This window comes from Tachysurus vachellii, chromosome 11 (genome assembly GCF_030014155.1).
Source record: "Tachysurus vachellii isolate PV-2020 chromosome 11, HZAU_Pvac_v1, whole genome shotgun sequence".
In the NCBI taxonomy this organism is placed as follows: Eukaryota; Metazoa; Chordata; class Actinopteri; order Siluriformes; family Bagridae; genus Tachysurus; species Tachysurus vachellii.
Window position 1 is genome coordinate 14735818 of NC_083470.1, and position 15220 is coordinate 14751037.

Below are 15220 nucleotides of genomic sequence, written 5' to 3' on the forward strand. Positions count from 1 at the left end.
GATAAAAGTAATTAGCAAGGTCAGATGATAATATCAATTGTTTCAGTTATATTGCCTACATTATATTACTTTTCTCTTGTTGACAATTTACAGTTACAATAATTATGGTATCAGTAAGAGTAATGGTCTATATGGTTGAGAGTGTGAAGCATTGCAAGCATTGTGTATTTCCATTTTGGAATTTTGGAATTGTTCCTGGGATATGCTCTGGATTCATGAAGACCCTGACCAGTATAAAGTAGTTACTCAAAGTGGGAGATGGAGTAAGTGTGGTAAAAGCAGACACATTTAAAGTATTCACAATATTAAAGTTTTACATGTGTTATTGATCAGACTATACACTTAAGACCATATAATTTAGAATTAACAGCCAGATGCAGATGAGTTCATTATTCCACAATGATACCACTGATTTGCTTTATTTCATAATTCATGTCCAGTGATATATAACACATATAGCTCAGGTTTTATCAAAAATATTAGATGAAGAAAATCTATGGTACTACCACACATAAAATATTTTATCCTTTTTCTCATCTGTATGAAATTATTAGTAACAAGCTAGCTGAGGTAATGGTGGAGAAACTTGCTAAGGCATGGTAAATTGTTGAATAATTTGTGCAGTAGTGCAGTTTACAATATGCTATTGACTTCTTACTTGTATTGTTTCCCACAACAACTTTACAAAGGAGTGAAGTTACTTTAGGATTAAAACTACTCCAAAATTCTGGTTATGAGGAAACCCAAAAACCCAAATGAATTTGTCAGATTCACTTAAGTGTGTGATTGTTTAAACTAAGGGACAGTCAGCAGAACACAGAGTATATTTATATGTTTGATGACAGCAACTTTGAGTTCTTAGAGTAAGAAATGGCAACAAGTCTAAAAAACTCCTATTTCCTTATTAAACCTAGAATAAATCAATGTGACAATCATAAATAGACTTTTATTTATGATTGTCACTTTGGTTTTGCTACCAGATACTGCAAGACCAGATAATTATAAATTGATCATTCTTGTGTTCTGTGTTCACATTATCCACACAGTTAGACTGTGCCAAGGCTGTCAAGTATCACGCATTGAGCGTGACAGTCACGCATTTGGGTCTTTTGTCACGCTCTCCCGAAACACATCGTATTTCTCACGCAGAAAAGCTTTTTGGCTATTCATCATATATTTAATATGCCGAAGCGCCCAAAATGTATCAGTCCGCACCGCTGTCTCTATGGAACCGGGCAGGAATCAAGCGCATCTCCCCTGGAGTTCTTAGTCGAGCCTGACACTTAGCCAATCAAAAAAAGAGACTACACAATAGCCAAACAGGAAATAGCACTATTGTATATAGGTAAGATTTAACGCAACAACCAATGAAAAAAAACATATTCATTAGAGAGGGTATTTTTGATGGTCGGTTTGAACAAAGCCTCAACAAGAAACAGCTTGTCTCTGGACGGGACATTGTCCTCAATCATGACCCTAAAAATGGCTGGGCTTGAGCCGAACTGTTTTAAATGGGAGCAACATTACAAATGATAAAGGAGTCTAAAAAGGCAACAAACACTTACAATAAACAACAGCAGTCATAATCTCTCTCTCTCTCTCTCTCTCTCTCTATTTCTCTCTCACTCACACACACACAAATTAATAAATGGAAATTAAATAAACAAATACTTTGGAGATTTCATGCTTGCCTGTCTTCAAAACCTGAGAGCCCTGCTGTGCTGCTATGTGCAACCAAAACATGCAAAAGTAATAATTATATCACAAGGTGAAGCAGAAAAAAAGCCTTTTAAACATTTTACTATTGATATAGTCTTAGGAAAGGAGAATTAGCCCTGTTCAGCATGTTATTTTTCATAGCACTGTATTAATATCTTAGAAGTTTAGATCTTAGAAGTAGTGAGGTTCTGTGGTACAATCTAGTATGTTGTCCCCTTTACATATCAGAGCTTGTGCAGAATCTCTCTATCAGAAAGCAGCCAGTATCTCTTATTGCCATACACAAGAAACCTACAAAACTGTGCAAAAGGCACCCTATTTTAGTCCATATTTTGTTATAGATGTTTATTTATGACTTTTGTATTACTAAGTCAGTTCAAAACCTTTTCCCACAAATTTTACTTTTCCGACAAAAAATAAATAAATAATGCTATAGGTAAATGTTTAGATATCAGTAAAAAAAAAAAATTTATTCAGACCAAATACAATCTGTTGGATTTTAATGCAAAAAGTAGCAAGCACAACTATCTCCAGAAAAAAATTCCATGCTCCATAAACATTACCAGCTAATTTCTATCATATCTTATACATTCTAGTGTTCACTTAATGTCACCATTCAAGTAAAATTGAAATTAAAGCTATTTATTTTCAGCTTTATCCATGTTTCCAGTCATCTTTCCAATTTCCCAATAGTAGAATAAAAGCAGAAATTAAAGAATCCTATTTTGCTCTGTTTAAACAGGATCAACTAAATTAATCTACTCTGAATGCAATGTGTTATACGTTAATCTCAAACCTGGTTGTTTCTGTGGACAAAACATTAATTGATGGAAACTTTAATATTCATTATGATAATCCACAAGGACCTCAGTGAACACACCCTATAGACACACAGACTACAGTGCTTTTCTCCTCATTGAAAGACTGAACTATTTTCACTATTTTTCTCAGCAAAATCAAAAACAAGCATATTAGATCCCTTTATGTACATATTTCTTCAAAAAAGCTAAAAAGTCCTAACAGAAGCAATTAAACCCTTAATAAAGTTGAGGAATGTGTGTGTTTTGAGAAATGTGCTGAGGAAAGGACATTAGACACCAGAAGCATTTGAATCTCATGTAGATAATATTACTAGGATTGCCTTCATTCATCTCAGAAATATTCTAAAGATAATGATGCAGGAAAACTGTTACCTCTCTCTCTCTCTCTCTCTCTCTCTCAAAGCCATGCAAAAAGCAGCAACTAAGCAAATGTTTCTGTTGCAGATGTTTTGAAATAAGTTTTACAATACTGACTGGTTTCCAAACCAAGAGCATAAGCACAAATATAATGCTCATATTTACTCTTATCATGAATCTGTTGTGTTATTTGAGGAGCTTACTGTAAGGCATACTTTCATGCTAATTTTTTTGGATCCAATCTTTCATTCAGCAGTATAATATCACACCCTTAACACTCAGATTGCTTTTAATACCATTATATATAATATAAATAATATTATAAAATTAACACATTGCAGTAAGAACATGTATACTATAATTGTACCTATACTGGCATCACAAATGAACAAGAACGACTGTGTGTGAATCTCTAAAGGTTTCCACACAGACACCTTGCTAAGGTACTTTTTGATGCTCAAGTATCTTCAGGTAAAACACAATGTTACTTTAACAAAAAGCCCAGAACTACAGCTACATAATGTAAGTATAAATCAAAACAGCACTATGTTTTGAATTATATTTAGTATACAAAATACCTTTTTTCTCATTTTTCTGTATTGTGCACTGTATTACATGAGTTAACCTGTACTGCATTCAAATATGGAAATTTACAGGGCTGTAATTCTATAATTGTAAGTTATATATCATATGTGTGGGAGTTGACCACTAAGGGTTAACTACTGCATTCATGTTTTATGTTTTAAGACTCAAATAACAGCTGGGAAATCATATGAGTATTTGTAAATAAATGTTATTTCATAATCAGTTAAGTGGTAAATATTAAAAAAAAAAAAAAAAAAAATTTGTAGCCAGCATTCCTACCTTTAATAATATCTACAAACTTTTAATAAGCAATTTTGTTTGAAGAACATTGTTCAGAATCCCTAATTGTGTAAAACTGCTGCCTTTTTCCCCTTTAATGAAAGTCCAGGAATGTCAGTCTTCCATTTTCTCTGAAGAAGATGCTGGACGTTTATACAACATACAGTGTTGATTGACGTTTGTTGTTCTTTTTGTTTTGATGAATGTCGTTGCAGCGATACCGTGATGACGTCACAGTTCAGGTGGGGCCACGGAGACTCGCACGGCGTTTGCGCGTTCACGAGAGTGCACGCGATCTGCTTGTGTTGACGGACCCGATAGGAAACATGTCTGCTACAGACGCCGTGCAGCAAAACAACAATGAAGAACCAGGCCTGAACGGTAAACTTTTGTGGGAAACGCTGTTGTAGCTACATTCGATGTTGTTTACGGTTCGACGCTGTCTTGTCTCCTGCTTGATTGCGTTCGTCTTTAAACAGTAATTATGCAACATCTATTGTTTCATACAGGTTGGAATTTCCTTCTCTTTTAGGCAGGACTGCTATGAGGCAGGAGCGTTGGTCGCGTCATTTAAGAACAGCCAATAGAAATACGCGTGAACGTGTAAACACGAGGCCTCGCGGCAGAATAAGTGATAATTGACAGACTCTAGCCCAATCATGTGTGAGATAGTATGTTAGAGGCGGAGCTACAGGCTGAACAAAACAAGGCAATCGGGGCGTGGGGGGGTGAAGAAAAATGGAGGCGGGGGCGGGGAATTGTAAATGACTAGGCAACTAAAAATTCGAAAGCTGTGATTCTAGCTTTTTTGTTTATTTTTTTGCTGTTATTTGGTTTGTCCAAACCCTGACATCCTCAACATATGCTAGATTTTCATATCTATTAGAGATTCTGCCGACGTTATACATGGAAAATGTTTTAACGTTAAAATAGCACCAAATACCGTTTTAGCTTCCTGCTAGAACTGTATATAAACTGTTGAGTGATTTGGGGCCGTTTTAATGTGTCAGAAAGTTTGTTTTCCTCAACAACGCTGTTTAAAGACAAGGAAACATGTTAAATAATGGACACAAATAGTCACGTTAATCTTACACATATAGCTATGTTACTCTCAGCTGTTATACCTGTAAAAAGGTGTATTACAGTAATTTAACTAAATACTAGTCAAAGCTATTTTAAATGAGAGAAATTCAGCTTGATTCGAGTGTTGTTATTTTCTGTAAAGTATCTATGCTGTATTAATAGCTGTATTTAATAAACCTTTTTTAATGTAATCCATTCACCAGCTCAGTCTTGTTATTGCAGTCAGCCTCATGTTTTTCCAGCTGGTAGCTGGTTAGAACACAGGAGTTTTAATCAGTTATTTGCAATTGGTTTATGCAAAGACATTAGTACGTTTACCTTTCAGAGAACCTTTTATCCAAGTAGAAAGCAAAGATGATAACATTTAGTCAACAGAAAGCTCAAGCGAGCTGCCTAAATACTTATCACATGTAGCATCAAATGACATGGAAGTGTCTCACAAGTGCTCAGTGAGGTGTTTTAGGTGGTACTTTTACAATTCCAGGCCTGTTATACATCTTAAATTTTGTTTAGTTGATCCACAAAAACATTAAAGTGAACTAGCTGAAAATACAAGTCCTTTTCTCGGCAATAAAATGTGAGAAAACAGGACTGACACATGATACTGGAATGATTTGTGCAGGTGATTTAAACTCTCGAACAGGCACTTTATGAAAGCAGTACTGCCTTTCTCTCTGCTCACACACACACACACCTGCCAAAGTAAATGGAGAATATTTATATTTCATTAATGTGAAATAAAATCTATGTGTCCGTTTGACTTCACTAACATTAGACAAGTACATATTGTATCCTTGTTTATTATTTATATTGTATTTATATATTATTTATATTATAATTTATACCAATATATTTACATAGAAAATTATCAAAACAGCCGGATATTACGTTTTGGTGGTATATATTAAATCAGCATGGGAACAAGAGTTCTCCTTCTGACTTATTCCTTTATTACTCCTATAATGCTTTTGTTTTGTGATTTAAGAATTCTTGAGATTTTTGTGACTTCACGAGTGAAAGAGCAGTGTTGAGTGTATGCAGTGGACTATGGGAAAGGACTCTAGAAATGTAAGCAGAAATACAGAAATGTAATGAAATATACATTTTTACATTATATATGTGTTTTCCTAAATTTTTGAAGGCCAAGACAATCTTTTCTTTTTAGAGGGAAATAAAAAAAGGAAACTTTTCAAAACTTTTAAATTGCAGACACCTTGATATACCCTGAATACTTGTAATATTCAGATATAGATGTTTATCATGTGGTGTATTTTTCTACAGTTCTATTAGTTATTTATTTCATGAACATTTTTTCAATTATCTTACTGCGATGCTGCATGGCTTTCTTTCGAGTCAAATCCATGTTGTTACATTTGATTTATTTTAGTTCACGTATATCCAGTGCAACACAATGCAGAATAAGGAGGTGCATGTGATGGGGTGCATAATTTGTAACAATATTATTTGAATACAATAATTTGTTATTATAGTAGGATGCTAGCATAGCAAGAATAAAGTGGACCGTGGGACTCCTAGGTCAATAAAGAGCAAATAGCCTGGTGGGGATTGGCTCACTAGTTTTTTGTTAGGTAACTGTGGTGAGTGTGTCTCAAAGCGTTTTATTGTTCTAATGCAAGGTGGCAAGTGAAGCCTCTGAGAGGAAAAGCAAGTGGAATGCTGACTCAAACACATCTCTGGCAACCGGTCTATGACTGGGTTTAAACTCAAAAAACCCTACAGCATTGCGAAAGGAGAGATAGGAAGAATCTAATAGCTAAGAAGCAGATGTTGGCCCATTCTTACAGTGGAAGTTTGCCAAGTTCAAACACTAAGTGTGATTTTTTTTTGCTCTGTTTATTATATCTTAATTACTGACACAAGGAAAAGACTTTCTACCAGCAGATCTTTTTATTAGGGGTCAAGCCCCGAAGGGGTGTAGACACCTATTGTTATCTTTAGTTTTCTTCTTCTTCTTCTTCTTCTTCTTCTTCTTCTTCTTCTTCTTCTTCTTCTTCTTCTTCTTCTTCTTCTTATTATTATTATTATTATTATTATTATTATTATTATTATTATTATTAGGGGTCAAGCCCCGAAGGGGTGTAGACACCTATTGTTATCTTTAGTTTTCTTCTTCTTCTTCTTCTTCTTCTTCTTCTTATTATTATTATTATTATTATTATTATTAGGGGTCAAGCCCTGAAGGGGCGTAGACACCTATTGTTATCGTTAGTTTTCTTCTTCTTATTATTATTATTATTAGGGGTCAAGCCCCGAAGGGGCATAGACACCTATTGTTATCTTTAGTTTTCTTATTATTATTATTCTTCCTCTTCTGCCATTGAAGTCAATGGCAGCACATAGAACCGTATACACGAAAGTTATGTAATTTGGCACACATGTAGAGGCCAGTCTTAGAAGTTACTATAGCAACTTTGGTGTGTCTAGCTCAAACCCTCTAGCACCACCAACAGTCCAAATATTATGTTCATGTTCATAACTGCTGACTCGTAAGGCCTAGAGACAAAATTTTTGCATATTTTGGAGCCTTTGCTCATCAGAATCAGAAAGGTCTTTATTGCCAAGTATGTTTTCACATACGAGGAACACACACACTCATACTTACACTTACACTCACACTTACACACACACACACTTACACACACTCACACTTACACACACACCCCACTCACTCACACACACACACTCACACTCGCACACTTACTCACACTCGCACACTCACATACACTCGCACACTCACATACTCACACAGACTCACAAACACACTCACATACACACACTCACTCACACACGCACACACACTTACACACACACACACTTACACACACACTCACACTTACACACACACTCACACACACACACACACACACACACACACTTACATTCACACACTCACACTTACACACACTCACGCTTACACACACTTACACACACACTCATACTTACACACACACTCACACTTACACACACTCACTCACACTCGCACACACTCACTCACACTCGCACACTTACTCAAACTCGCACACTTACTCACACTCGCACACTCACATACTCACACACACTCACATACTCACAAACACACTCACATACACACAAACACACTCACATACACACACTCACACTCACTCACACACACTCACTCACACACACTCACTCACACACACTCACTCACACACGCACACACACACACACACACTTACACACACACACTTACACACACACTCACACACACTTACACTCACACACACTTACACTCACACACACTTACACACACTTACACACACACTCACACTTACACACATACTCACTTACACACACACTCACACTTACACACACTTACACACACACTCACTCACTCACACACACTTACACACACACACACTTACACACACACTCACTCACTCACACACATAATATAAATGACAGACAAACAGCTTAATACACTGAGCTTGTAAAGTAAACTAATAATAACGATGAATAATCGAACAATTATGAACTTAAATGTCGGTGATGTTAAATTTTATTCTTCTGTGATTCCAGAAAGAAATAAAAAATATAGCTGCAAGCAGCGATACCGGGGTCAAGCCGATCAGATGCGCTCAGAACATGTCGCTGATGAACCATACCAAGTGTGCAAGTGTGAGTAAGTGTGCAAACACTTACACACACACTTACACACACACTCACACACACTCACACTTACACACACTCACTTACACACACACACTCACACTTATCACACACACTTAGGGGCGTAAACACCTATTGTTATCGTTAGTTTTCTTATTATTAGCATGCACCGTTTCGGGACAGCGCCACCTAGTGGCCACGAGATTTTAAAAACAGCTATTTTCGCTTATAACTACTGCAAACTTGAGTCTAAAATCATGAAGGAGGTGTTGTTAGACTCCTTGAGGCATGCTGAGTCAAACGATACCAAACGGTTTTCAGATGGCCATGTTGTGTGTCGGCAATTTTGAATTTTCATGTTAAGTTCAGTATTTTACGAATGCAATGCCATATCACTACGAAACTTGGTATGGTTCATCAGCGACATGTTCTGAGCTCATCTGATTGGCTTGACCCCGGTATCACTGCTTGCAGCTATATTTATTATTATTATTATTATTATTATTATTATTATTATTATTATTATTATTGATAAGTGGGAGTCATTGCATGTTTAAAAACAAATCTTTGGACTGTTGCCATCTGGTCGACGCTACAGAGCCCTGAGCACCAGAACGACCAGACACAGGAAGTTTCTTCCCTCAGGCAATCCATTTGATGAACACTTGACATACATGAAACACACAACACTACTCTTACATTGTTTACTTATAACACATACTTACTTATTTATATTTCAATTGGCACATTTTTTTCCACTGTACATACAACTGTCTATATTATATATGTGTTCGTGTCTTGTCATTGCCATTCTGTTTACACTGTTTAGCTTCTGTACTAGAACAAATTCCTCATATGTGAAAACATACCTGGCAATAAAGATCTTTCTGATTCTGATTCTGATTCTGAAAATCTGAAACAGATTTAAAATACTGTGAAATTTTATCAGTTTCATTAATATCAGAAACCTGATTGGACTTCAGGGTCCTGGGTGGAGTTGGAATTGAATGGGAACATGGCGTCTGGGAGGCAGCAGCCAATCTCAAACCTGGCTGCCTCTGTGGCCAATCGGAACCAGGGTGAGACTGAGCCACCACAATCCCTAGAGGCTGTACAGGAAGCACAGGAGGAGAGCCTGGCTGGAGGACTTGAGCATGTCCCCTCATCTTCCTCCATCCATAATGGAGACATGGAAAAGATACTGCTGGATGCCCAGCATGAGTCCAGCCCCAGTGGATCCTCCTGTAATAGGTAAGAAACAAGAAACATAAGGAAAAGACAGCATTATTATTATTATTATTATTATTAAATGCTATTTTAATAATGCCTTTTTTCATGTTTAGAAAATGCATTTACTTGACGTACAATTTGTGTTGCTATAGTTACTCATTTCACCTGACTAACTCCACTATAGCAGGGTTTCAGATGGATAGTGTTCTCAGACCCTGACATATTTTTGTATTAACATCAAAATATGTTTTGTTGGATAATACAAAGCTTTACATATGTCATTCTGGAAGTCTGTCAAATGCTGTAAATGTTAAGATTCTGGCAGGTCAAATGATATGGCTAGGCGTTTAAATTAATTTTCTGCAAATGAAAGCATAAAGCTCATTGTCAGTATTTTGGTCACCCCTGCTGCGATTACTGATGATTTCAAGGAGATATAAAGCTTGTTTACCACGTCTAGCCTTCCTTATATTTACATTGGATCAAAGTAGTACTAAGCAATAGTTACTAAAGAAACTACTTAAAGAGTTTGTTCGATATGTTATTTAAAGTTACTAATCATTAATTGGATCCTTTTTAGCATGTCTCTGTGGCTTATTTCTAAAGATAATTTGACTAAACTACTGTCCATTGTTTGACATTCTGTTAAATATTTTAAATATATTAAATATACAGACACCTTTGCATATAATATTATGGATGTCAAGAACAAAAATGACTTGTTTTTACTGCAGAATCAATTATGGTATAACTTATGTACATTGATGGACACTGAAAGCAAAAGATTTAGGTTGAGGAGCCTGGTTGAGGTGGCGTTTGAAACTAGAATATAACTGTTATACAGTGGTGTGAAAAAGTGTCTGATTTTTAAATTTTTTTTTCTTTAATGTTTCAGATCATCAAACAATTTTCAATATTAGTCAAAGATAACACAAGTAAACACAACATGCAGTTTTTAAATGAAGGTTTTTATTATTAAGTGAATACAAAATCCAAACCCACATGGCGCTGTGTGAAAATGTGTCATCATACCAACAGTAAAATATGGTGGTGGTGATGTGATGGTCCGGGGCTTTTGCTGCTTCAGGACCTGGAAGACTTGCTGTGATAAATGGAACCATGAATTCCGCTGTCTACCAAAAAATCCTGAAGGACAATGTGCAGCCATCTGTTCATGACCTCAAGCTGAAGCGAACTTGGGTTCTACAGCAGGACAATGATCCAAAACACACAGCAAGTCCACCTCTGAATGGCTGAAGAAAAACAAAATGAAGACTTTGGAGTGGCTTAGTCAAAGTCCTGAGCTGAATCCTATTAAGATGCTGTGGCATGACCTTAAAAAGGCGGTTCATGCTCGAAAACCCTCGAATGTGGCTTAATTACAACAATTCTGCCAAGATGAGTGGAACAGAATTCCTCCACAGTGCTGTAACAGACTCATTGCAAGTTATCACAAAAGCTTGATTGCAGTTCTTGCTGCTAAGGGTGGACCAATTATTTAATTAGGTTTAGTGGCAAGCACTTTTTCACACCACTGTAGACTTTTGTAAGTTTGGGACCTTTGGAGTTTTCGTATTGTTAGGTTTCACTTATGTAATTACCTCGAATTACGTTTAATTTATGTTTTTTGTGTGCTTTCCCTGAAGTCCTCCAAGACCCCACAGTCCTGAGCATGACGAAGGTCTGATTACTTTCGATGTGGAGATGCCGAGTGAGAAAGATTGTCAAGTACGACATTTTATGTCAATGTCATGTACATTTTATAATATGTTCTATATGCAGCCAGTGACTTCATGAATGGAATTGGAAACTGTTGAAGTTATTAATATTATTACTAATTAATTTAAGATTGTGTACAATTTTATGTGAGCTCTGTTTTTTTTTTTTTATTCTTTTTGTACTCTTGCAGTCAGAGGATGACAGTCTGGAGAAGGATGACATCCTCTTGGTTAAAGGGGAGAGCTGGGTGGCAGACTGGTCCAGTCGACCTGAAAATATTCCTCCCAAGTGAGTGGACAGTTTAAACCATACGTTCTACTTGAATATGTTGTTCCACATGTAGTCAGTTCCATACATATTTGGACAGTGTGACTATTTTTGTAATCTTTTCTCTTTACACACCCATATTATATGTGAAATTAAGAAGTCAAAATGTGATTGTTAAGTGCAGTCATTCACCTTTAATTCAGGTGGTTTAACAAAAAAGAATTACAGCATTCATTTTCACATTGCCAAATCCTGTCAATGTTCACAGGCTCAGAAGTAATTGAACAAGTGACTGATAAGCAGGTCACATTAGAATTTGCTGGAAAACATGTAATAAAGCCTATTTATGGAACAAGATTATTTGGACAAAAGAAACCATGAATAGTTTCTTCTCAGATTTAGTCAAATGAAGCAAAACTGACAGGACGACAGTGCGATTGGAAAATGATCAAAATCTTCAAGCAATCAAGACAAAGCATATCAAGGGAACTTAAATTTAATTACAGGTTTAAGTCATTGACTACAATGGATGCATCTAAGTATCAAAAATAATCCTTATATTTATAATCATGTTAGATTGTTCAGTTTCTTTGAAGCCTGTGAAAATAGAGGGACTGTGTACAAAATTGCAATTTTAACAGTTAATGAAATATTTTGTTAGTTGTTATATTTTAGATTTATCACAATATAGCACACTATACCATCACACTAGTTTCATCACAGCTTTACTTCATAGCCCTATTCAAAAGGGAATTTTTATACATATTTGAACTACACATAAGGAATAAGCAACCACACATCCATTACACTTTATTCATTTTTTTAAAACTGAATGCAACATAAATAAGTATGAAATGGCCTCCTTTGCTCAGGGAGTTCCAGTTTCGGCATCCAAAACGCTCTGGTCCAGTTTCTCTGAGTATGAGAAAGACAGGTGCTATGAAGAAAGGTGGAGTGTTCTCAGCTGAATTTCTCAAAGTGTTCATTCCCTCTATTCTGCTCTCTCACATCCTCGCTCTGGGATTGGGGTAAGTCTTGGGCATGTTGATGGATTACTGAAAACTGAAACTGAATTGTAGATTTGATTCTTTAATATTATAATCTAATCATGTGTATTTATTTATTTAATATTATCTGTTTTTTAGGGTCTATATTGGGAAGAGGCTGAGCACACCATCTACCAGCTCATTTTAAATCCAAACAAATACCAGTGCCTGAAATTTCCATAAAAAGCAATGGTGGCAAAGTTGTGTCCAAATATCTCTAACTTTTACTGTATGTTAAACTTTCTCTGTCCTACTCATTTTTCCCATATTCTCAGCTGTCATGCTGAAATTCATCATGACGTATTACCAGAAAATGCTGGGCAGTTTATTTGCTGCTTTCATCTTGAGTTAATAGTTTGCTTGCCTTCTAACACTGCGTTGAATGGATTGTTTTTAGGTGTTTCATCTTCCTTTCATATTTTAAGTTGTTGTTAATTAAAAGCAAAGCTTGTGCCCTTTTTATGCTGGTATGTAAGGCAAACAGAAGTTATATTTGTTATGCCCCAAACTTGTACAATTACTACAACCACCATCGCTTTACCAAGCTATTATGTCTTACTTTGTCACAGGTGCAATAGTGGTATTATGTTTAGCTTTATAGGGTAAAAAAAGGCTGATGTGCTTTTGGAGGTAAACTATTCCGTTTTCTGATCTTCTTTAGTTTCCAGTTAAATAGATTTAGAAAGAGAGATCCTTTATTTTTTTTGGTGAAGCCAAACAACTTCCTTGTGCCATCTTTAAAGAAAGTACACTTCCAGCATTTTCTATTATTCCAGTTCTACTACTGTGGTCTTAAATAATTTTTTAATATAATCATTCTAACAATGCTGTTTCTTGAAAGAAAATTTTTTTGTTACCTTTGTAGTTTCTGACGGCACCTCTAAGGCACCTTAAAGATTGAAATATGGCAGAAAGGTTTTGAATAGACTGTTAATAGCACATACTTGAACATTTTAGTTTCATAGAAAGCTACCTGCCTTACACAGCCTTGTGAGTTTTTTCTGATTATCAAGATGTCCCTTGGTAGGTACCATGCCGTGATTTATCTAAAAAAGAATATTTTCTAAAATCTATTTGGTAGATGGTTTTGGAATGAATGAATAGAATAATGAGGATGTGGGAGTACGCACTGGAAAAAATGACTTCTTTTTCTTGTATACGACTTGGCATTATGTTAAAGAATCCACCAAAAAAAGAAAATAGGCAGTGAAAATGAGTAACCTTATGTTTCAGAAATTGAGGTTTCAGGTAAAGGTCTGATAGACTGATTATAGTAGAACTCAGTGGAACATGTGCATGCTTCCTAATTTGAAGAGAGGTTACACTGCAGTGATTACTACATGCACACTCATTTGCCATGATGCATATCGTTCTTTTGTGGACCAGGCTTACAGAATCAACTTACTATGCTTCTGAGTGCCAAAGGGTCTCCACTGTGATGTTTACATCTAAGACCCAACACTGACACATTCTATAGTATATGGTAATCTAAAGGTAGATGTAGCTCTATCTAAGCTATCTTTTGAGTGCTGTTCTGAAGCACACTCCATTTTGGCATTACAGAATGCCATGAAGACATTTAATTGTAACTGCCAAACCATATAATTTAGATTTGTGCAGTGTGAAACATTTCCATTGTTATCCGTCATGTGATAATGTGAAGTAGGAACCTTTATTTTTCCTTTCTCTTATTTCAGTGTTCAAAGGTAGTCTGTGATATTTTTCTTTTAAACACCATAGTGTCAGTGTAATTATCTGCTTTATGGTTCTTAAACTTTAACCTAACCAAGATTTATTGAGATGCTTAAAACTTTATTGACACCCATGACATTCAATTTAGCCAGCTGAGAGTTTTGAGAGGGACAGCCCTAAAGGAATATAGACATCACTTATTGTTATGGGTACATTTATACTGATTAGATCTTACCTCCGACACTTTTCCCATAGCCTGATTATAACAAACATCAAGACGTTTTTGATTAGTGTGTTCTTTGGTGAACAGTTAATACAGAAGGTATTTTTTTGTTTGTTTTTGTATAATGCCTAAAGATTTAGTATGAATCTAGTATGTCCCATATTGCATGAATACTTATTTGTTTATTATTTAACATCTGCTATGAAAGATGAGTTATTCCATGAGTGGGACAAAGAACTGTGAATGAAAAAGTAGCATGTTACAGCAAGATAAACTAAGCCCACCCTGCCTGTAAAGGATAGATATTATATAATGTACATTTTACTCACATTATTTTGGGATGTGTTTGTTTCAATTGTCTTTGTTTTTTGTTTTGTTTTGTTTTGTTTTTTGCTTTGATCATGAAAGAATGAAATTTGTTGTGTAGGGCAGGGCCCTCATGGCTGACATTTTGTGGCTTTTTTTCCTGAGTTTTGGCAGAAACATTTGGTTTGTTTTATGTTCACTTATTGGAAGAAGAAAACTAACATTAAAAATCCCAAACAGCCCAA

The 15220-nt window shown here is 35.7% G+C and overlaps 1 protein-coding gene across 1 annotated transcript; it reads left to right on the forward strand.

The window, feature by feature from the left end:
• The first annotated feature begins 3997 nt into the window (after positions 1-3997).
• On the forward strand, positions 3998-15220 carry bnip3la (BCL2 interacting protein 3 like a). The gene is made up of 6 exons (XM_060882548.1): positions 3998-4142; positions 9476-9743; positions 11369-11450; positions 11632-11729; positions 12581-12736; positions 12854-15220. The coding sequence occupies exons 1-6, from the start codon at positions 4088-4090 to the stop codon at positions 12900-12902; spliced, it is 708 nt and encodes a 235-aa protein (XP_060738531.1). The 5' UTR covers positions 3998-4087; the 3' UTR covers positions 12903-15220.

Excerpts from the sequence above, each read along its gene's own strand:
- bnip3la (XM_060882548.1), top strand. The coding sequence starts at position 4,088 with ATGTCTGCTACAGACGCCGTGCAGCAAAACAACAATGAAGAACCAGGC. Across the intron at positions 9,744-11,368 it reads AGTGGATCCTCCTGTAATAG|TCCTCCAAGACCCCACAGTC; the intron begins GTAAGAAACAAG and ends CTTTCCCTGAAG. Across the intron at positions 11,451-11,631 it reads CGAGTGAGAAAGATTGTCAA|TCAGAGGATGACAGTCTGGA; the intron begins GTACGACATTTT and ends GTACTCTTGCAG.